The 22665-nt window shown below is 43.2% G+C and overlaps 1 protein-coding gene across 2 annotated transcripts in view; it reads left to right on the top strand.

Moving 5' to 3' along the window:
• Positions 1-2336: 2336 nt before the first annotated feature.
• Positions 2337-22665, top strand: part of LOC121580991 (oxysterol-binding protein-related protein 1) — a 44685-nt gene continuing 24356 nt past the window's right edge. Inside the window, exons 1-15 of one of the 2 annotated variants that reach the window (XM_041896254.2) lie at positions 2337-2419; positions 3191-3316; positions 3427-3512; positions 3610-3684; positions 3821-3932; positions 6862-6947; positions 7451-7595; positions 8319-8386; positions 8497-8541; positions 8747-8820; positions 9010-9073; positions 9315-9416; positions 9524-9646; positions 10018-10096; positions 11337-11443. In XM_041896254.2, the coding sequence (XP_041752188.2) occupies positions 3193-3316; positions 3427-3512; positions 3610-3684; positions 3821-3932; positions 6862-6947; positions 7451-7595; positions 8319-8386; positions 8497-8541; positions 8747-8820; positions 9010-9073; positions 9315-9416; positions 9524-9646; positions 10018-10096; positions 11337-11443 (1290 nt within the window). In that variant the 5' untranslated portion in view covers positions 2337-2419; positions 3191-3192. The remainder of the gene's footprint in view (positions 2420-3190; positions 3317-3426; positions 3513-3609; positions 3685-3820; positions 3933-6861; positions 6948-7450; positions 7596-8318; positions 8387-8496; positions 8542-8746; positions 8821-9009; positions 9074-9314; positions 9417-9523; positions 9647-10017; positions 10097-11336; positions 11444-22665) is intronic. The other variant, XM_041896255.2, reaches the window with a different exon arrangement.

Genomic DNA, 22665 nt, shown 5'->3' on the forward strand with positions numbered 1-22665 from the left:
AATGTCTTGGAATGGCCTAGTCAAAGCCCAGACCTGAATCCGATTGAGAATCTGTGGTATGACTTAAAGATTGCTGTACAACAGCGGAACCCATCCAACTTGAAGGACCTGAAGCAGTTTTGCTTTGACGAATGGGCTTGTGCATAATAGTTATGCACGCTCAAGTTTTCTGTTTTTTTGTCTTATTTCTTGTTTGTTTCACAATATAAAATATTTTGCATCTTAAAAGTGTTAGGCATGTTGTGTAAATCAAATTATACAAACCCCCAAAAAATCAAAACAGGGGGGTGAATACTTTTGCAAGCCACTGTACCTGCTTGGGCCAAGAAACACGAGCAAAGGACATTAGACCGGTGGAAATGTGTCCTTTGGTCTGGAGTCCAAATTGGAGATTTTTGGTTCCGGATGCTCTCCGCATGTGTAGTTTCCACCGTAATGCATGGAGGAGGAGGTGTTATGGTGTGGGGGTGCTGTGCTGGTGACACTGTGTGATTTATTTAGAATTTAAGGAACACTTAACCAGCATGGTTGAATAAGCAAGGTCCCAAAAAAATGGTTTGTCGAGATTGGTGTGGAAGAACTTGACTGGCCAGCACAGAGCCCTGACCTCAACCCCATCGAACACCTTTTGGATGAATTGGAATGCCGACTGCGAGCCAGGCCTAATCACTCAACATCAGTGTCCGACCTCACTAATGCAAGTCCCCGCAGAAATGTTCCAACATCTGGTGGAAAGCCTTCCCAGAAGAGTGGAGGCTGTTATAGCAGCAAAGGGGGGACCAACTCCATATTAATGCCCATGATTTTGGAATGAGATGTTCGACAAGTAGGTGTCACATACTTTAGCATACTGTACACTGAGTGTACAAAACATTAGGTACACCTTCCTAATTTTGAGTTGCACCCACTTTTGCCCTCAGAACAGCCTCAATTCATGGGGTACGGACTCTACAGGGTGTCGAATGCGTTCCACAGGGATGGTGGCCTATATTGTCACCAGTACAGGGTGACAGGTAGCTTATTGGTTAAGAGTGTTGGGCCAGTAACCAAAAGTTTGCTGGTTCGATTCCCTGAACCGACTAGGTGAAAAATCTGCAGATGTGCCCTTGAGCAAGTTACTTAACCCTAATTGCTCCTGTAAGTCACTCTGGATAAGAGCGTCTGCTAAAATGTAAATACTTCCCACAGTTTCGTCAAGTTGGCTGGATGTCCTTTGGGTGGTGGACCATTCTTGATACAAATGGGAAACTGTTGAGTGTGGAAAGACCCAGCAGCGTTGCAGTTCTTGACACACTCAAACCGGTGTGCCTGGCACCTACTACCATATCCTGTTCAAAGGCACTTAAATATTTTGCCTTGCCCATTCACCCTCTGAATGGCACACGTACACAATCCATGTCTCAATTGTCTCAAGGCTTAAAATTCCTCCTTTAACCTCTCCTCCTCTTCATCTACACTGATTGAAGTGGATTTAACAAGTGACATCAATAAGGGATCATAGCTTTCACCTGGATTCACCTGGTCAGTCTCTGTCATAGAAAGAACAGGTGTTCCTAATTAATTTGTACACTTAGTGTATATAAATATCTCTCTAAGTTTAGACTACACACATCTCTGCCTGCCACCTCACTTCCTGAGTGGTCTCTGCTTACCCCCTCAGTACGGGCCTTAATGGCCTGCAGTGTGCCTGGCTTTCAAAGCCCCAGGAGGAGAGTGTTTGGCCCCCTGCGCCAGACACAGTGATGACCCTCATTAGTCCCAGTGGCTACAGACGGGGGCTTCCGGAACTCACATCATCACTACTAATGAGACCAATCTCTGTCTGAGTGGCCTGCCTGGTCTCTATTGGCTCTAGCTTCCATTAGAGGAGGGTGACAGCCTGAAGTTCTGGTGATTAAGGTAGAATATGCAGGTCAATGTCCCTGTAGAGTTGGCATTTATTTACTATTTTTCCCCCAGGTAAGCTTGTGTTTGTGTTCTAGTATGGGGGTGAAAATGTATATGTCATTGCACAGCACAAAGGAATTATCTATTTTTTTCTAGTCTAATAGCCTAATTACTAAATAATAAATAGTACTACATAGCCTACAAATCTGGGGACATGGTTAATTGCAATACTTCCATCTTGTGTACAATATAAGAACTACACATGTTCAAATAAGCAACAGCCTGTTCCATTCAATTACTTTTCTTCATTCCCTGTGATTTTGAAATCTGATTTAAACATCTTTTAAAACATATATTGTTTCTTAGATTGATGTTAAATTTTGAGCCGTTTAAATTGGTCACGTGGGTCCACAGTTCACGTTCCAGTCCTTGTCAGCTGACATCCATATCCAAATTCACCATTATGCACTGTCAATGTCTGAATGTCAACACAACCTTTAATATAGTGGACGTTGTTTACTGCGGAACGTATGTGAGTTATAATATCTGGACTGCTAATTAATTTAATTACCAAGGTTTAGAAGCAATACCGTCTTGTGTAGCCTACCAGAAACTACACGAAAACTTGCCTAAACCTTTCTGTACTCTTGCAACCACCAAATCATGTGGCAAATGTTAATTTCAGGCGCGGGAACATAGGCAAATGTCCCGAATATCAATGCTGAATATGTTTTATTGCTCGAGGTTCACTTGAAGCGAATGTTGGTGCTTGTAAACATTTTCGCACATGTTACATGTTGTGAATCTAGCAATACCAGTTTGTCCAGGGTTGTATTCATTACGCCTTTTCTGTTGCAAAACGTTTTGCAACAGAAAATGTTTACTCCAAACGGAAAATGTTTAGCATCGAAAACGAGAGTTTCTATTGGACAGATTCAGGTAGGTTTCGTTCCGTTTGCTTCCGTTTGGTTCTTAAACAGTAAACGGTTTCAGTAATGAATACAGTCCTGGTGAGGCGAGCGGATCTGGCGCTACACAGAAATGTGTTGATTTATATTCATGATTAAGGCTAATTTAAAGTTATAGCACAAATTCTAACATTGATGCAGATGTAATAAGTGTCAATCTGTAATTATTGAGACATGTATTGTTGTTTAATTGTAGTTGTACATTTTTACATTTTAGTCAGTTAGCAGACGCTCCAGCGCGACTTACATTTTCTAAGTGCATTTATTACGATAGCTAGGTGAGACATCCACATAGTAAATATATTTTTTCTCAATAAAGAAGTTATGAGTTTCAGTGATGGACCTGTCAGACCCTGAGGAGCAGTTACTCCACTATGCCAAGACTGGAAGCCTGTCTCTCATCCAGTGTCTTCTGCAGCTACGGATTGAGCAAGATCTCAGACTCAACATCAATTGCAGAGGTACCCTTTAACTCAATGTAGTCTAATGTACCATCATTTTATGTTGAGAAGCCTGTTGCTGTTCTGGTAATCAGACTACAGTTAAGTGATTGCCTGGTGTGATGGCCCAGGTAAGACCAAGACCAGTGCAGGTTGGACACCTCTACATCTGGCCTGCTACTTTGGACACAAAGATGTTGCAGAGGAATTGCTCAAGGTGAGAATAATACAGACTATATTATGTATGTTTGACCTAGTTTATTCTCCTAAAATGTATGTGTGAGCATCAGTGTGTGTGTGTGTGTGTGTGTTAGGCTGGTGCTGATGTGAATTTACAGAATAACATGGGCGACACGCCTCTACACAAAGCTGCCTTAACGGGAAGAAAGGTAAACATTACATCTTTTCATGGGCTTTTTACAGAAATACATGTGTGTACAAGATCATGTATGTTCAGGTGTGCAGTGTGCACAGCTACTTAGTGGTGCATTTCTATGGAGAATGTAATCCTATTTTCTATTACAGGAGGTAGTTCTGTTGCTGCTGCGATACGATGCCAGTGCCACTATCATCAACGGGAAAGCACAGATCCCTAAAGCTGTCACAGAGGATGATGAAATTAACACCATGCTGGAGGGTAGGTTGTGATTATGGGTTACATTAGAGCAGGGGTGTCAAACTCATTTTAGCTCAGGGGCCACATGGAGGAAAATCTATTCCCAAGTGGGCCGGACCGGTAAAATCATGGTATATATAACTTAAAAACAACAACTTCAGATTGTTTTCTTTTGTTTTAATATGATCAACATAAAACATAAAGCTGGAGCCTGAGGACAGTGTGTCCAAAATAGTACAAGCACAACATCACTATTAATCATAAAACACCTCAAGTTTATTTGAAAATTCTAAAGAAAAAGAACACACAATGCCTCAGTGATTAACAGAACTGTTTCACAGATCACAGAACTATATCAGGGTGTCATTTCTCAGGCAGAAATGTAGATAAAAATAATGAAATCCTGTTCCCCAAACAAGTGCAAGAACCACAGAGTCAAGAATAGGTTAAATATACAAATAAAATAAAATCAATTAAAAACAATAGCACATCAACATAAAAACATATAAACATAAAGCTGGAGCCTGAGGACAGTGTGTCCAAAAGCACAACATCACTATTAATCATAAAACACCAAGTTATTTGAAAGTTCTGAGGACAAAGAACACACAATGCCTCAGTGATTCACAGAAGTAGATCACAGAACTATATCAGGGTGTCTCATGCAGCACTTTAAGTGGGGTTGCATAGTTTATTTGACTCCTGATACCTGGCATCTTTTAGCTTTCACCAGCACATCAATATCAGGCGTCACATCCTGAGTGGCAGCCAACTTCAGGATGTGATTCAAGTGCTTGTGCGTGAGCCTTGAGCGCAGCTTTGTTTTATTTATGCTCATTACCGAGAACTTGCTCACAAAGATATGTGGTTCCAAACATGCACAACAGTTTTGCAGTGAGGGCTGTCAAGTTGGGTTAACCTGGCAAGAGATTCTGATAAAATGTGTTCAAGCCAGCTGCGGCAAATTTGCCCTTCAAATCCGAGTCACACTGCAAGTCTATTATTTCAAGTTGGATGCTGACGGGCAGATCAGAGGGATTCACTGTGAATGGCGAGCAAAAAAACGTTGAAGTCTTTCTCCAGTTCACCAAAAATCTGAAAACGTTGCTCAAACTCCCGTAACAGTCCCGTTATTTTATCTTTGAACCGCTTCATGTCTGCCACATGTTGGGTCGCGCACACATTTTTCATACAGGGGAAGTGAGCTGCATCACCACCGGCGAGTTGCGTCTCCCACAATGACAGCTTCAACTTGAAAGAACGTATGCTGTCATAATACTGCGTGACAACTTTGTTGCGCCCTTGCAGCTGTTTGTTCAAGTTATTCAGGTGCTCTGTAACATCCACCATAAATGCAAGGTCCTGCATCCATTCTGCGGAATGAAATTCTAACACTCCTTTTCTTCCATGAACTGTTCAATTTCTTCTCGTAAATCAAAGAAACGCCTCAGCACAGCACCTCGGCTTAACCATCTTACCTCAGTGTGGTATGGCAGGCCATAGATGTGGTCTTTCTCTCTGAGAAGGCTGTCAAACTGACGGTGATTCAGGCTTCTGGATCGGATGAAATTAACAGTTTGGATGACCACCTTCATGACGTTATCCATCTTTAATGACTTGCAACACAAAGCCTCCTGGTGCAAAATAGTGAAAAGTCAAAAAATCACGTCCTCCATTTGCAGATTGCACTTTCTCTCTGAACTTTGTCACAACGCCTGCTTTTTTCCCGATCATTGAGGGCGCACCATCTGTAGCCAGGCTGACAGCGCGGGACCAGTCCACTCCGACCCTGTCCAGCGCGTCGACGAGTGCGGTGAAAATATCAGCTGCTGTCGTTGTATCTGTCACCGGCACCAACTCCACGAACTCCTCGGTGACGGTCAATGTGTCATCAACTCCGTGGATGAAAATGGCCTGTTGTGCAACATCTGTAATGTCCGTGCTTTCATCAATTGCAACCGAAAACGCAATAAATGACTTTACTTTTTGCTTCAACTGGCTGTCCAAATCCACTGAAAGATCGGAAATCCTGTCTGCAACTATGTTTCTTGTCAGGCTAATATTTACAAAAGCCTGACGCTTTTCAGGGCACACAAACTCCGCTGCCTTCATCATGCATGTTTTTACAAATTCACCCTCACTAAATGGTTTTGAAGCCACTGCGATTTCATTAGCAATGAGTTAGCTAGCTTTCACTGCAGCGTCACTGATGTCTCGGCTGTGAGTAAACACAGACTGCTGTTTCTTCAGACCCGCCAACAGTTCATTCACCTTCTCTCTTCTCCGCTGTCCTTGAAAGTTGTCATATTTGTCGGCATGAAGACTCACATAGTGGCGACGAAGGTTATATTCCTTCAGCACTGCAACATGCTGTGAACACACCAAACATACAGCTTTCCCATTGAATTCCGTGAATAAATAGGAGGATGACCATTTTTCTTGGAACACTCTGCACTCTGCGTCCACTTTTCTCTTTTTTGACAGAGACATATTGGGGCAATGAGGGTGCCAAAGCACATAATGTTAAAAGTAGAAGCCGTAATAAATATCGCGGGCAAAACAAAGTAGCTCATCCGGACTGGCTGCACGTGCTTGACGTACTTGCTCTGCCCCGGTATAAACAGTTTGCTTGCTTAACACAATTGCTATTGCGCCATCCAGTGGATGCAATTGGAACAGCAGTTTATTTTATTGAAAAATTGCAGCGCATTTTTATACTTTACAAAATCATCTCGCGGGCCGGATTAAACCCGTTTGCGGGCCTGATCCGGCCCGCGGGCCGGACGTTTGACACCCCTGCATTAGAGGAATGATTGATGGACTCTCTATCGCTGCACTAGATTGTGTTCAGTAGGTCAAACATTTAGAATTTTCCTTTGCATAACGTTTTGCTACAGTATGCCCTACTGAACACTACCCTGGTTCACAAGCCCTGTTTAATGTTGTGCAGCTGCAGAGAGAAGAGCTGAGAGGAGACAAGAGGAGAAACTTCTGGAGGCGGCCAGAGAGGGAGACATCTTCAGCCTGTCTGAGCTGGTCAGCATCTGATCATCTCTGACCCTCCACTGAACCTCTGGTTACCTTCCAAATGGCACCCAATTCCCTAAATGGTGTACTACTTTTGTCCAGAGCTCTATCTGGCCCATAGGACTCGGGTCAAAAGTAATGCACTATATAGGAATAGGGTGCCATTTGGGGCAAAGCCTCTGAACCTCAGAATGGGGTAGAGCAGAGGCCTGGCTTTGGGCTGACTGCCCAAATGGTCTTCTTGATGATTAAGCGCCATATACATGACTTGAGCTTTCATGTTATTGTCATCAGCTTGGTTACTGACCTCGTAATTGAAGAGGTCAACCTAGTCCTTCCATTGAGGATCCAAGACCACAAAAACTTGTTTGGTTTTATACAAATTTAGTTTGCACATAGCTATATTGATTGCTTACATGCATATTTGACTTACAGTTGTTGTGCATGCATGTTATGTGAATGTTAAGACACCATGTGCTTAATTAATTCACTTTAGACGTGACCTTTTTCAGCTCAGCAGGAAGCGGCCTCCTGACATCGACTGTAGAGACCTGCAGGGGAACACGCCTTTACACTGTGCTGCCTACAGGGGGCAGAAGCAGTGTGTTGGAAAGCTGCTCAAGTGTGGAGCTAGCTCCAGCATGAAGAACAAGAGTGGTATGTTTCCCTGCTGATATGTCCACTGAGGAAATAAAAACACACAGGATTTTGGGTCAACCATAATTCACCTATCCTCACCATGCACATACTTTGTATAGCATATATATATTTTTGGTAAGTGGGATTGTGACTTTGTTTTAGCATGGATATTACATTTGATAGAGCCTGGATGTAGTTGAAAATCATCATCACTTAAGTTTCATAATGTGTAAAACAGAGGTGTATAGATTTAGATTACCACATTTGCAAACAAACTATAAGCCTATTTAGCTGGTGTCTATTGCTGCGTCCCTAATGGCACCCTATTCCCTATCTCTATGGGCCCTGATCCAAAGTAGTTCACTATATAGGGTATAGGTTGCCATTTGGGAACATCCTATGTGGTGTATTCACTGCCTCCCTCCCTTTCAGCTGGCAGGAGGTTTAGTTTAGTTTATTAGGATCCTCATTAGCTACTTCACATGCAGTATCTACTCTTCCTGGTGTCCACATACAAATACATGACAAAGTACAGAACAGTTATAGACATGAACAACAAAAGATATTACATTAAATTTAAAAAAAATAAAGTAAGAGTTTTATAGATTGTAAAGACACCAAGAGACAACAAAAATACTATTTACACACATATATCATATTCTTATATACAGTACAGTTAAATTAGATCTTTAGAAATAGGTTATTGATAATGGTCTGATAAATGGCTTGGTTCTGTTGCAGACCAAACGGTGTTTGACCTGGCCTGCAGTGAGGAGATTAAGCAAATTCTGGAGGGCAGTCATGACAAGGTGAGGTGCGAGAGGAACGCTCGCTGATACTGTTAAAAGCATTGGTCCAGTGCTCTAGTTTTCAATGAAATCATGACTCATGAAACATCAATGTTTTTTCTTCCCTTAAGGATACAATTAGTGGTGTGCAGAAATTTGAAGGCCTCCTATGGAAGGTATTCTTATGATTTATTCACAACAAATATTTATATATTCTGAAATATACTGTACACTCTTGAATGTAATTGAATGGTTTCATACAGTACCTACTGTAAAATTAGTACAGTATAGACCAGCGGTGTTTAGTGTCACTCTGAAACCTCTGAACTGACATCCTTTAGTAAAATATAGTGATGCTGTCTTTGGCCCTGTCCTATACAGAGTTCCAGGTTCCTGGGATGGCGTTCCCATTGGGTGGTCATTCAAGATGGGGTCCTGTCCTGGTACCCTAGACAGTGAGTCCTCCAACCTTCTTCCCCCTCCTCCTCCTCTCTCTCTCCCTCTCTACCTCCCTCTCTCGCTCCCCCCTCCCTATTGCATACACAACACAGCACCTTGCTCCTCCTCTTATCCCCTGAAGAGCTTGAGGTAGTACAGTGAAAAGCTCTTGATATCTTCATCTCTCTGTCTGTGTTTGTTTCTAGAGCTGATGCCGTGGCGAATGTCCGGAAGCAAGGCGCTAAGGCTCTGATGAAAGCTCACTGCAGGGTAGGTAGGCACCAGGCCAGGGTGCTGTGTTCTCAATGCTTTACCCCACATTGAGATGTGGACAGCACAAAAGACAGTTAACCCTTTACTGTCACTTACAGGCCTACCCTCCAAAACCCAACACCTCCATTCCTGCAATGCATATTTATCACATTATGTTGATATTAGAAATACCTATTGTCATCATATCTGTACTGACTATTTTTTTATGTTTCACGGAATTTGATTCATGTTCCTCCAGGTAAAAGCATGGGACAAGTGCTTCTTCAGCCTCCGGTGCTTTGATCACAGTCTCCATCACTTTAAGGTGTCATCTAAGACTGATCCAGAGGCTATAAGAAAAGTGAAGTTCTGCTAGTATAGATAATATGTGGTTTGGGACACTGCACTTCATAGTTTACAACACATAGACCTAGTTTTTGGTGTGATTATTTGTGTGTGTGCTTGCAGAGATGGCTGGATGCCCTGGAGGAGCATACGTCCTACAGCAGCTGTTACTCTACCCAGGAGCAGACCACTGAGGATGAGGAGGGGGATGAAGATACACTGGGGGACCTAACAGACTCCCTCCAGGTCAGCTAAATTATTTTCCACCAGCAGCATATTTTCCACCCAATGCCACACACACACATAATCAGACCGGGATTCAAACCAACACAGATTAACAACCGCACTACAATAGACTTTTAAAGGCAATTTCCCTGATGTTTATGGAGATCGCGTTGGCTGTAAATGCCACGGATGACGGCTCAAGCATCAGTCATCTGTAAAAGTAAATCACAGTGCCCAGGTCCTACATTTTCATTGTTGAATTCCGGCCACTGTCAAGTATAGTGTTGAATACAAGGTTCAGTGTGCCAAGAAAAGTGAATAGCATCCTATCAAAGCTGTGTGCGGCTAGTGTGTACTTACACAAGGTGAAGTGTCTCTCTTGCTCTTTGCAGGCTGCTGAAGCCTGTCAGCAGAAATTGGAGACTCAAGTGTCTATTTTTCTGTCCATGGTGAAGAATGAGGAGAACAACAGTAAGATATTTTTTTTTTTTTAAGAACACAGCACGTAAACAATTGTGTAAGCATCAATACGAGTGAATTACTGATCTCCCATTCATGTTCTAACTGTTCCTTCACAGCTTCTGCCAGTCTCTCTCATTTACTGTCTGTCTGTCTATGGCTGTGTTTAGACTTGGACAGTTTTTATGCAGCTTTAGTATTCTGATCATGGAATTCCGAATGCTCCATGCATCTACACCTACATTTAAATGTGTCTACCGTGTCCACCAGGGGTGCAACTTTGGTTTTAGAAGTGGGGGGGGCATACATTTATTTTTATCCAGTCGGATAAACACTCCAAACAGCCTACCCTACCGCTCGGAGGCGTCCACATCGTCCTAAAGCACACCGTTGCGTCGTTTTGTATCACATTCCAATGATAAAACTGGGGGGGACAAAAATGCAATTTCAGATTGTGGGGGGGACATGTCCCAAGTGAGAATTGCGCCCCTGGTGTCCACAGTGTGTCCGTATTCCCTTTTCCCCAGCTATATTCAAATGCCAGGATGCATTCTACAAATGGTGGAATAGGCAAAATATGATAATAACAACAACAACAACAACAACTGATGGCAGTAGCTAACTAGTCAGTTAACCTCTGTATTTAGCTAGCAAGCAATGCTAAAGGGATTGCAAATGGGTTAACATAACTCTAGCCAAACTATTTTTATTTTCTTCTAAATATTATGATGCCAGCAAACACGTTCCTCACACTCTAGGAACTTATTTCCTCCAACGTTATAATGAAATGATGCCTCTTGGTCCCAAAACACAAGTTTTCTGGACACTTGTGGGAGGAGTGCTGATGACGTCGCCCACTGTATGTGCTTTTGGTAGCCTGATTGCGTCCAGACTGAGGAGAAATCCGCACATAATGCATCACTGACAACCTCCTGAAGTGGTCAGCCAGATCTGAACACAATCAGACCACATGTTAAAGTCAATGTAATTATCCTGTCATTCAATCATATTGTCCCTTTTACTGATATTGGCATGAATTAACCCTGTAAATACTATAGAACACGCCTCAGGAAGGATCACTATTCAATTAAGAGTTTGGGATATGATTAACCTTTGGTTAAAATGACCGTTTCTGTAATGTGTGTAACTATCAGGTGGTGTGACATGCATAACCACAGAATTAGATAGAACAGTATAGTGTTGACTGTATATCTCTATGGTCCTAACTCTTTCCTCTCCCTCTGTGTTCCAGCATTGGCTGCTCCTCTTCTGCTGAAGGCCAGGGAGACCAGTGACCTCTCCAGGGAGACCAGCTCTGCCCTGCACAGCTGTCTGGGTCTGTTTTCCAAACAACAGAAGGTACAGTAACTACTATATCTCCATCACCTCTACCTCACCCCTCCAACCTCACCTCTACCTCACCCCTCCAACCTCACCTCTACCTAACCCCTACACCTCTATCTCACCTCATTCATAAAGCATCTGAGTGCTGATCTAGAATCAGGTCCCCCCTGTACATATAATCGTATTCATTATAATCTAAAAGGATCCTAGATCAGCAACACTCCCCCCTAAGACGTGGTTTGAATTGTATGCAACCCAGGCTATTTTTAAACCGTTTGATGGTCACATTGCTTTTTTTACTCCGAGGACATGCTATGCCTCTGTTAAAAAGGGGGGCATTGGTCCTAAAAAGACTAAACGGGCTGTGATACTATGTGATTCAAAATTCATTGAAGAGCATCTATCCCATTCACTCGTATTCATGCTTACACAATTGTTTATGAGCTGTGTTGTTACTGGCTGGTTCATTAATGGTGAATGGGTTATAGAAGCCTCCAGCCTCTCCCCCTGTTGTGACTGGCCAGTAGCTGAGTGTGACTGGGGGAGGTAGTGGATTGGGAAGGGCTGATGGCAGTGTGTGTGTAGTATGGAGGGGTGTGTGTGTGTTTACACCTGTCATAGTGGCCGGGCCATGCCCTTGGGACATAAGTACAACAGTTTAGTAATCACTGGTGCGAGCCTGCAGTAAGCACAGGGCCGAGCAAGATCCGCTTTTATGCTGAGCTCCGCACTCGGCCCGCAGATCAGCACAGGCACGTGCACACACACACGCGCTCCTCCAGGCACACACACACTCAGTCACGGTTTTGCTCAAGGGAAACGCTGCACGTTTAGAGAACTGAAGCGCGTGCATATTAACGCTCAGGCAGAGACACACACACACACAGGCAGTCAGGCAGGCACACTTCCACCACCCAGCAGAGCATCCCGGACAGGAGAAAGGAGAATCGGTGACAGCAGTACCCTCCATCCACACAGGTACAGACAAACATCCTCTCTTTGTTTTTCATTTTCTACTGGGTCTATTTGCATTAGACTGTTTTCTGTAGACCCTGCTTTTTCCATGGTGGGGCTTGTTCAGGTGAGTGGTTTTTCAATGTTGTAGGTAGGAGTTTATTCAAAACAGGCATTTTACATTCAGAACAAGTTGTCTTGACTGCTCTCATGGTGAAGTGGGGCATTGAGTACGCATGAAGAGGGGTTCGCATAGTGTTCTGTGCATTTATGACTTTTATCTGGAGTTATGTTATTACATTGGGGTTTATTGTAGTGTACTCTCATGTTAGATAATTTAGCAATACAGTAAGGACAAACAATGCTTACAGGAATACTGTGTTCAGTGAACTTGGACTTCAACATCTGGTGCTATATGGCATACCCAGATGGAAGGTTGTATGACAATAGAGTCCCTCTGCAATACAGTTTGAATGCAGAAAGTCATTGACGGTATGACTGTATTCATCAACCAGTATCTTTCATCAGCATCTTTGTAAGAAAAAAATATGTCTGGAAAAAGTTTATTTCCTTCCCATCTTTTTCTGATAGATCACTGTTTAAAAATGACAGTTTGAGGTGTTATTCAAACGACCCCACAGTGGTTGGATACATTGCGTGCTGGTCCTGGGCTAGTTCTGTCTGATAGATCTTAGAATATCTAGGTTAAGACTTTAGCGTTCTGGAAGATTCTGTCCACAGTGAGAGATGCAAAGTGAGTGTCAAACGGGCTCACTGGCCCGACAGCCGACACAGGGGATTAGAATCTTTGACAACAAATCACATGATAAGTCTGAACAAGTACTACGATGTGTCGGCTCCCTCTCTGAGTTGGATGTGTTGGATCAGACCAATGGGATTAAGACACCTAGCAGTGTCAAGGAGGGAGAGATGGACAGTATTAACCCTAATCCTTCCATCCATCTCCATTCCTCTGTTCCTGCCACAGACACAGCTGTCACTACTGCTGCTGGCTAACTAGCCTTTCTTCACATGTCATGATTAATAGGGCCCTGAGTTTTTCTTGACTAGGGATAGCATGTCCTGACCATGGAAAACTCAGGGTTACAGTCATGTAAGACTGGTAGAGCCAGGAGTTTTTCCAGACTGTGTGACTCAGATCAGGAGAAACTCCTGGCCCCAGTCATTGTTTACCGGTAGGGCCTGGACACTAGCTGCCCCACTACAAGGGAAAACTCTGGACCTTGGCTTGGGTGGCTGAAGTCTTTTAAAATGTTGTGGGCCTTCGTCTGCACCGCCTAGAATGGAGGTTCTGGATGGCAGGGAGCTCGGCCGTATTCACCAACCTCTGTAGCGCCTTGCGGTGGCATGCCTTGCTGTTTTTATTTTTATTTTACCCCCTTTTTCTCCCCAATTTCGATCTCGTCTCATCGCTGCAACTCCCCAACTGGCTCAGGAGGTGAAGGTCGAGTCATGCGTCCTCCAAAACTTGACCCGCTAAACCGCGCTTCTTAACACCTGCCCGCTTAACCCGGAAGCCAGCCGCACCAATGTGTCGGAGGAAACACCGTTCACCTGGCTTGATTGCTTTCATTTTACTCCTGCGACTCTTTCATACTCTTGCTTGTGCCTGTCTTTTTTTCCCCCGTTAACGTTACGACCACGGAAATGTTTGTAATGACCTGTTAAAACACACCCCGGTAATGGCTGAAATGGGCTCAATGGAGAATACATTGTCTTTACATTTACATTTACATTTTAGTCATTTAGCAGACGCTCTTATCCAGAGCGACTTACAGGAGCAATTAGGGTTAAGTGCCTTGCTCAAGGGCACATTTACGTCATTTAGCAGACGCTCTAGTCCAGAGCGACTCACAAATTGATGCATTCACCCTATAGCCAGTGGGATAACCACTTTACAATTTTTTTGGTTTTTTTTTTTTGGGGGTGAATGCATCAATTTCCTTTGCATGTATAAGAATGCTAAAGCTTCGTCTGGGATTTAACGCATCGTCTCGACACTTATATCACAAGAAAGAGAAGAAGGATAACAACATTTTTTATTGAAAAAAGTAATAATTTAATACATTTGAAACGTTTACAAATTAGATGCGCTGAAATGAAACAACTTCCGAAAATGTTACACTCAGATTATAGTGATATTATGTCTGATCTCCCAAACAATGTAAAGTATGTATAGATAGTTGTAATCTAGAGCCAAGCTTGTTGATTTTTAATTAGTGGGTATCCTGCTATTGACATGTTGAATTATGCAACACAACGTGACAACAACAGTAATTAATGAGGCAGTCTAGACAGGGCAGGTGAGGGCAGGTAGGCCTAGACAAAGCAAGTTGTTGGTGGTTGCAGCCCTGTTCCACCCCTTAGTTAATTTATTAATGTATCATGTGCAAATTAGGTATGTATTATTTTCTTTATTTTAACACAAAATATCTAAAAAAAATACCTGATACCATTAGAAAACCAATGTCTGAAAATATTCAGACCCCTTGACTTTTTCCACATTTTGTTACGTTAGTCTTATTCTAAAATGGTTTAAATCACTTTTTTTCCTCAACAATCTGCACACAATACCCCATAATGACGAAGCAAAAACAGGTTTTTATAAATTTTTGCAAATGTATTTTAAAATACGATTACATTTACATGAGTATTCAGACCCTTTACGCACTACTTTGTTGACACACTTTTGGCAGCGATTACAGCCTCGAGTCCTCTTGGGTATGATGCTACAACCTTGGCACACCTGTATTTGGGGAGTTTCTCCCATTCTACTCTGCAGATCCTCTCAATCTATGTCAGGTTGGATGGGGAGCATCGCTGCACAGCGATTTTCAGGTCTCTCCAGAGATGTTCTGGCTGGGCCACTCAAGGACATTTAGAGACTTCTCCCCAAGCCACTCCTGCGTTGTCTTGGCTGTGTGCTTAGGGTCGTTGTCCTGTTGGAAGATGAACCTTCGTCCCAGTCTGAGGTCCTGAGCGCTCTGGAACAGGTTTTCATCAAGGATCTCTCTGTACTTTGCTCCGTTCATCTTTCCCTCGATCCTGACTAGTCTACCAGTCCCTGCCGCTGAAAAACATCCCCACAACATGATGCAGCCACCACCATGCGTCACCGTAAGGATGGTGCCAGGTTACCTCCAGATGTGACGCTTGGCATTCAGGCCAAAGAGTTCAATCTCGGTTTCATCAGACCAGAGAGTCTTGTTTCTCATGGTCTGAGAGTCTTTAGGTGCCTTTTGGCAAACTCCAAGTGGGCTGTCGTGTTTCTTTTACTGAGGAGTGGCTCCAAGTGGGCTGTCGTGTTTCTTTTACTGAGGAGTGGCTTCCGTCTGGCCACTCTACCATAAAGGCCTGATTGGTGGAGTGCTGCAGAGATGGGTGTCCTTCTGGAAGGTTCTCCCATCTCCACAGAGGAACTCTGGAGCTCTATTAGAGTGACCATTGGGTTCTTGGTCACCTCCCTGAACAAGGCCTTTCTCCCCCGATTGCTCAGTTTGGCCGGGTGGCCAGCTCTAGGAAGAGTCTTGGTGGTTCCAAACTTCTTCCATTTTCAATGCTGAAGACATTTTTTGGTACCCTTCCCAGGTCTGTGCCTCGATACAATCCTGTCTCGGAGCTCTACAGACAATTCCTTCGACCTCATGGCTTGGTTTTTGCTCTAACATGCACTGTCAACTGTGGGACCTTATATAGACAGGTGTGTGTGCCTTTCCAAATCATGTCCAATCAATTGAATTGACCACAGGTGGACTCTAATCAAGTTGTAGAAACATCTCAAGGATAATCAATGGAAACAGAATGCACCTGAGCTCAATTTCAAGTCTCATCGCTAAGGGTCTGCATACTTAGGTAAATAAGGTATTTCTGTTTTTTATCGCTTTGCCATTATGGGGTATTGTGTGTAGATTGATGAGGATTGTTTTTTTGTTTAAATCCATTTTAGAATAAGGCTGTAACACAACAAAGTGGAAAAAGTCAAGGGGTCTGAATACTTTCCGAATGCACTGTATGTTATGCTCATAAAATGGAAGGTTCTCATAATTATGTCCTAGATTAGAATGTTCTACGGGCCAGTAGATATTCCTTGCATATTGTGATCTAAGTGGGAAATGGAGAGGGGTAGATGTGAACAAAGCATCTTTCAGTATCAGACAACACTTAGTCATTAGATAGGTTGGTTCCTAAATTTGAATGTCTTTATTTCTGATCTATTAATTTATTTATGATATTATACTGAACCAAAATATAAACGCAACAATTTCAACTATTTTACTGAGTTACAGTTCATAAAGGAAATCAGTCAATTGAAATAAATTCATTAGGCCCTAATCTATGGATTTCACGACTGGGCAGGGGCCCACCCACTTGGGAACCAGGCCCATCCACTGGTGAGCCAGGCCCATCCAATCGGAATGAGTTTTTCCCCACAAAAGGGCTTTATTACAGACAGAAATACTCCTCAGTTTCTTCAGCTCTCCGGGTGGCTGGTCTCAGACGATCCCGCAGGTGAAGAAGCCGGATGTGGAGGTCCTGGGCTGGCGTGGTAACACGTGGTCTTTGGTTGTAAGGCCAGTTGGACGTATGGCCAAATTCTCTAAAACGACGTTGGAGGCGGCTTATGGTAGAGAAATGAACATTCAATTCTCTGGCAACAGCTCTGTTGGACATTCCTGCAGTCCATACCAATTGCACGCTCCTTCAAAACTTGACATCTGTGGCATTGTGTTGTGTGACAAAACTGCACATTTTAAAGTGGCCTTTTATTGTCCCCAGCACAAGGTGCACCTGTGTAATGGGACCAACACTTTACATGTTGCATTTATATTTTTGTTCAGTATATATCTAAGGAAATACCCCTCCAGAGCATACAGACTGTGACTAACCCTGACCTATGAGCAGAGCGCATCTGGTTATGTTCTCCCTCTCGCTACAGTACCAACTCCATTGCGACATAACCAGTACATAATCTCCATTGAGATCTCTAGAGGATGTCTTCTTAGCTGATGTGAATGTGCCTAGCAGTTAAGAGCATTGGGCCAGTAACCGAAAGGTCGCTGGTACGAATCCCCGAGCCAACTAGGTGAAACATCTATCGATGTGCCGTTGAGCAAGGCACTTAACTCTGCTTGCTCCTGTAAGTCGCTCTGGATAAGAGCGTCTGCGAAATGACTCAAATGAAAAATGTGCCAGACAGCTGAACCAAATGCCAAGGCATTTATTTATAGGATGGCAATAAATCACCTGCATTTCACAAAGGCAATTGCTGTCCCCCCTCCCCTTCAGAAAGTGAAGAAGATACTTTATGTATACAGTGGGGAGAACAAGTATTTGATACACTGCCGATTTTGCAGGTTTTCCTACTTACAAAGCATGTAGAGGTCTGTAATTTTTATCATAGGTACACTTCAACTGTGAGAGACGGAATCTAAAACAAAAATCCAGAAAATCACATTGTATGATTTTTAAGTAATTAATTTGCATTTTATTGCATGACATAAGTATTTGATACATCAGAAAAGCAGAACTTAATATTTGGTACAGAAACCTTTGTTTGCAATTACAGAGATCATACGTTTCCTGAAGGTCTTGACCAGTTTTGCACACACTGCAGCAGGGATTTTGGCCCACTCCTCCATACAGACCTTCTCCAGACCCTTCAGGTTTCGGGGCTGTCGCTGGGCAATACAGACTTTCAGCTCCCTCCAAAGATGTGCTATTGGGGTCAGGTCTGGAGACTGGCTAGGCCACTCCAGGACCTTGAGATGCTTCTTACGGAGCCACTCCTTAGTTGCCCTGGCTGTGTGTTTCAGGTCGTTGTCATGCTGGAAGACCCAGCCACGACCCATCTTCAATGCTCTTACTGAGGGAAGGTGGTTGTTGGCCAAGATCTCGCAATACATGGCCCCATCCATCCTCCCCTCAATACGGTGCAGTCATTCTGTCCCCTTTGCAGAAAAGCATCCCCAAAGAATGATGTTTCCACCTCCATGCTTCACGGTTGGGATGGTGTTCTTGGGGTTGTACTCATCCTTCTTCTTCCTCCAAACACGGCGAGTGGAGTTTAGACCAAAAAGCTCTATTTTTGTCTCATCAGACCACATGACCTTCTCCCATTCCTCCTCTGGATCATCCAGATGGTCATTGGCAAACTTCAGACGGGCCTGGACATGCGCTGGCTTGAGCAGGGGGACCTTGCGTGCGCTGCAGGATTTTAATCCATGACGGCGTAGTGTGTTACTAATGGTTTTCTTTGAGACTGTGGTCCCAGCTCTCTTCAGGTCATTGACCAGGTCCTGCCGTGTAGTTCTGGGCTGATCCCTCACCTTCCTCATGATCATTGATGCCCCACGAGGTGAGATCTTGCATGGAGCCCCAGACCGAGGGTGATTGACCGTCATCTTGAACTTCTTCCATTTTCTAATAATTGCGCCAACAGTTGTTGCCTTCTCACCAAGCTGCTTGCCTATTGTCCTGTAGCCCATCCCAGCCTTGTGCAGGTCTACAATTTTATCCCTGATGTCCTTACACAGCTCTCTGGTCTTGGCCATTGTGGAGAGGTTGGAGTCTGTTTGATTGAGTGTGTGGACAGGTGTCTTTTATACAGGTAACGAGTTCAAACAGGTGCAGTTAATACAGGTAATGAGTAGGGAACAGGAGGGCTTCTTAAAGAAAAACTAACAGGTCTGTGTGAGCCGGAATTCTTACTGGTTGGTAGGTGATCAAATACTTATGTCATGCAATAAAATGCAAATTAATTACTTAAAAATCATACAATGTGATTTTGTGGATATTTGTTTTAGATTCCGTCTCTCACAGTTGAAGTGTACCTATGATAAAAATGACAGACCTCTACATGCTTTGTAAGTAGGAAAACCTGCAAAATCGGCAGTGTATCAAAATACTTGTTCTCCCCACTGTATGTACTGTATGTTTATACAAGTATTTTTGTTAGTAGGGCGATATGGAGAACGCAGACGCAATCCAGACAATAAAACGGAATTCAACAGTATTCAACAATGTATTGAACTTAATAGGGAGTCAACTAAATGTATTGAACGTTTATCAATTTGCCGATGTTTATCATAAGACATGAACACAATGCATCAGTGATTCGTATTTCCTGCAACTTTCTGAAGAGGCAAGGAGAATTCCCCGTCTGTGTACAGTAAGGGGAAAAAAGTATTTGATCCCCTGCTGATTTTGTACGTTTGCCCACTGACAAAGAAATGATCAGTCTATAATTTTAATGGTAGGTTTATTTGAACAGTGAGAGTCAAAATAACAACAACAAAAAATCCAGAAAAAACGCATGTCAAAAATGTTATAAATTGATTTGCATTTTAATGAGGGAAATAAGTATTTGACCCCCTCTCAATCAGAAAGATTTCTGGCTCCCAGGTGTCTTTTATACAGTTAACGAGCTGAGATTAGGAGCACACTCTTAAAGGGAGTGCTCCTAATCTCAGCTTGTTACCTGTATAAAAGACCTGTCCACAGAAGCAATCAATCAATCAGATTCCAAACTCTCCACCATGGCCAAGACCAAAGAGCTCTCCAAGGATGTCAGGGACAAGATTGTAGACCTACACAAAGCTGGAATGGGCTACAAGACCATTGCCAAGCAGCTTGGTGAGAAGGTGACAACAGTTGGTGCGATTATTCGCAAATGGAAGAAACACAAAAGAACTGTCAATCTCCCTCGGCCTGGGGCTCCAAGCAAGATCTCACCTCGTGGAGTTGCAATGATCATGAGAACGGTGAGGAATCAGCCCAGAACTACACGGGAGGATCTTGTCAATGATCTCAAGGCAGCTGGGACCATAGTCACCAAGAAAACAATTGGTAACACACTACGCCGTGAAGGACTGAAATCCTGCAGCGCCCGCAAGGTCCCCCTGCTCAAGAAAGCACATATAAAGGGCCGTCTGAAGTTTGCCAATGAACATCTGAATGATTCAGAGGAGAACTGGGTGAAAGTGTTGTGGTCAGATGAAACCAAAATCGAGCTCTTTGGCATCAACTCAACTCGCCGTGTTTGGAGGAGGAGGAATGCTGCCTATGACCCCAAGAACACCATCCCCACCGTCAAACATGGAGGTGGAAACATTATGCTTTGGGGGTGTTTTTCTGCTAAGGGGACAGGACAACTTCACCGCATCAAAGGGACAATGGACGGGGCCATGTACCGTCAAATCTTGGGTGAGAACCTCCTTCCCTCAGCCAGGGCATTGAAAATATGTCGTGGATGGGTATTCCAGCATGACAATGACCCAAAACACACAGCCAAGGCAACAAAGGAGTGGCTCAAGAAGAAGCACATTAAGGTCGTGGATTGGCCTAGCCAGTCTCCAGACCTTAATCCCATAGAAAATCTGTGGAGGGAGCTGAAGGTTTGAGTTGCCAAACGTCAGGCTCGAAACCTTAATGACTTGGAGAAGATCTGCAAAGAGGAGTGGGACAAAATCCCTCCTGAGATGTGTGCAAACCTGGTAGCCAACTACAGGAAATGTCTGACCTCTGTGATTGCCAACAAGGGTTTTGCCACCAAGTACTAAGTTATGTTTTGCAGAGGGGTCAAATACTTATTTCCCTCATTAAAATGCAAATCAATTTATAACATTTTTTACATGCGTTTTTCTGGATTTGTTTGTTGTTATTCTGTGTCTCACTGTTCAAATAAACCTACCATTAAAATTATAGACTGATAATGTCTTTGTCAGTGGGCAAACGTACAAAATCAGCAGGGGATCTTATACTTTTTTCCTTCACTGTATGTGCGTTGCGTGCAGCTACCACTTTGTGTAGCCATTAGCGATGATGCTAATTAAAAATCTTCTGGTAGAAAGGATATCCCCAAAACCTTCTCATTTAAATATTAACTCACTGAACAAAAATATAAATGCAACATGTGAAGTGTTGGTCCCATGTTTCATGAACTGAAATAAAAGATCCCAGATATGTTCCATACGCACAAAAAGCTTATTTCTCTTTAGTGAGTGGACCTGGCTCCCAAGTGGGTGGGCCTATGCCGTCCCAGGCCCACCTGTGATTGCGCCCATGCCCAGTCATGTAATATTAGGGCCTAATGAATTTATTTCAATTGACTGTTTTCCTTCTATGAACTGTAACTCAGTAAAATCTTTGAAATTGTTGCATGCTGTGTTTTATATTTTTGTTCAGTATAAATTGGATGTTATAAGTCCACAACAATGCTTTAACCACACCAGGAGACGACTTTTGAGGTCTGGGAAAAATGTGAGAAATTTCTATTTTTGGGTGTAGTTACCTTATAATTCCAGTGTGCGTGTAGCAAGAGGCTGTTCTTTAGCTATGTTTTTGTAGCTCACATGTGAGAGTAGAGTTTGCTAAACAAATACCCACTGGATTTATGCAAATAATCATGATACCATTCTGCCAGGTAAGCATAGGCTACTTTTGTATACTGAACAAAAATATAAATGCAACATGCAACAATTTCAATGATTTTACTGCGTTACAGTTCATATAAGGAAGTCAATCAATTGAAATAAATTAATTATCTATGGATTTCACATGACTTGGTAGGGACGCAGCCATGGGTGGGCCTCGGAGGGCATAGGCCCACCCACTTGGGAGCCAGGCTCACCCACTGGGGAGCCAGGTCTAGACAATCAGAATTCGTTTTTCCCCACAAAAGGACTTTATTACAGACAGAAATACTCCTCAGTTGTCTGGGTGGCTGTTCTCAGACGATCCCTGCAGGTGAAGAAGCCGGATGTGGAGGATCTGGGCTGGCGTGGTTACACATGGTTTGCGGTTGTGAGGCCAGTTGGGCGTACTACCATATTCTCTAAAACGACGTTGGAGGCGGCTTATGGTAGAGAAATTCTCTGGCAACAGCTCTGTTGGACATTCCTACAGTCAGCATGGCAAATGCACGCTCTCTCAAAACTTGAGACATTGTGTTGTGTGACAAAACTGCACATTTTCGAGTGGCCTTTTATTGTCCCCAGCACAAGGTACGCCTGGGTAATGATCTTGCTGTTTAATCAGCTTCTTGGCAAAGAAGAAAGGCTCACTAACAGGGATGTAGAAAATTTGAGAGAAATAAGCTTTTCATGCGTATGGATAATTTCTGTGATCTTTTATTTCAGCTCATATAACATGGGACCAACACTTTACATGTTGTTTGTATTTTTGTTTAGTATAGTTGTTTTTTTATTAAAAAGGTGTGGTTTTGAGAGCGAAAACCTGAAAAAACAGGGGAAAACAGAAACCTG

The sequence above is a fragment of the Coregonus clupeaformis genome, chromosome 14 (assembly GCF_020615455.1).
Source record: "Coregonus clupeaformis isolate EN_2021a chromosome 14, ASM2061545v1, whole genome shotgun sequence".
Classification (NCBI taxonomy): domain Eukaryota; kingdom Metazoa; phylum Chordata; class Actinopteri; order Salmoniformes; family Salmonidae; genus Coregonus; species Coregonus clupeaformis.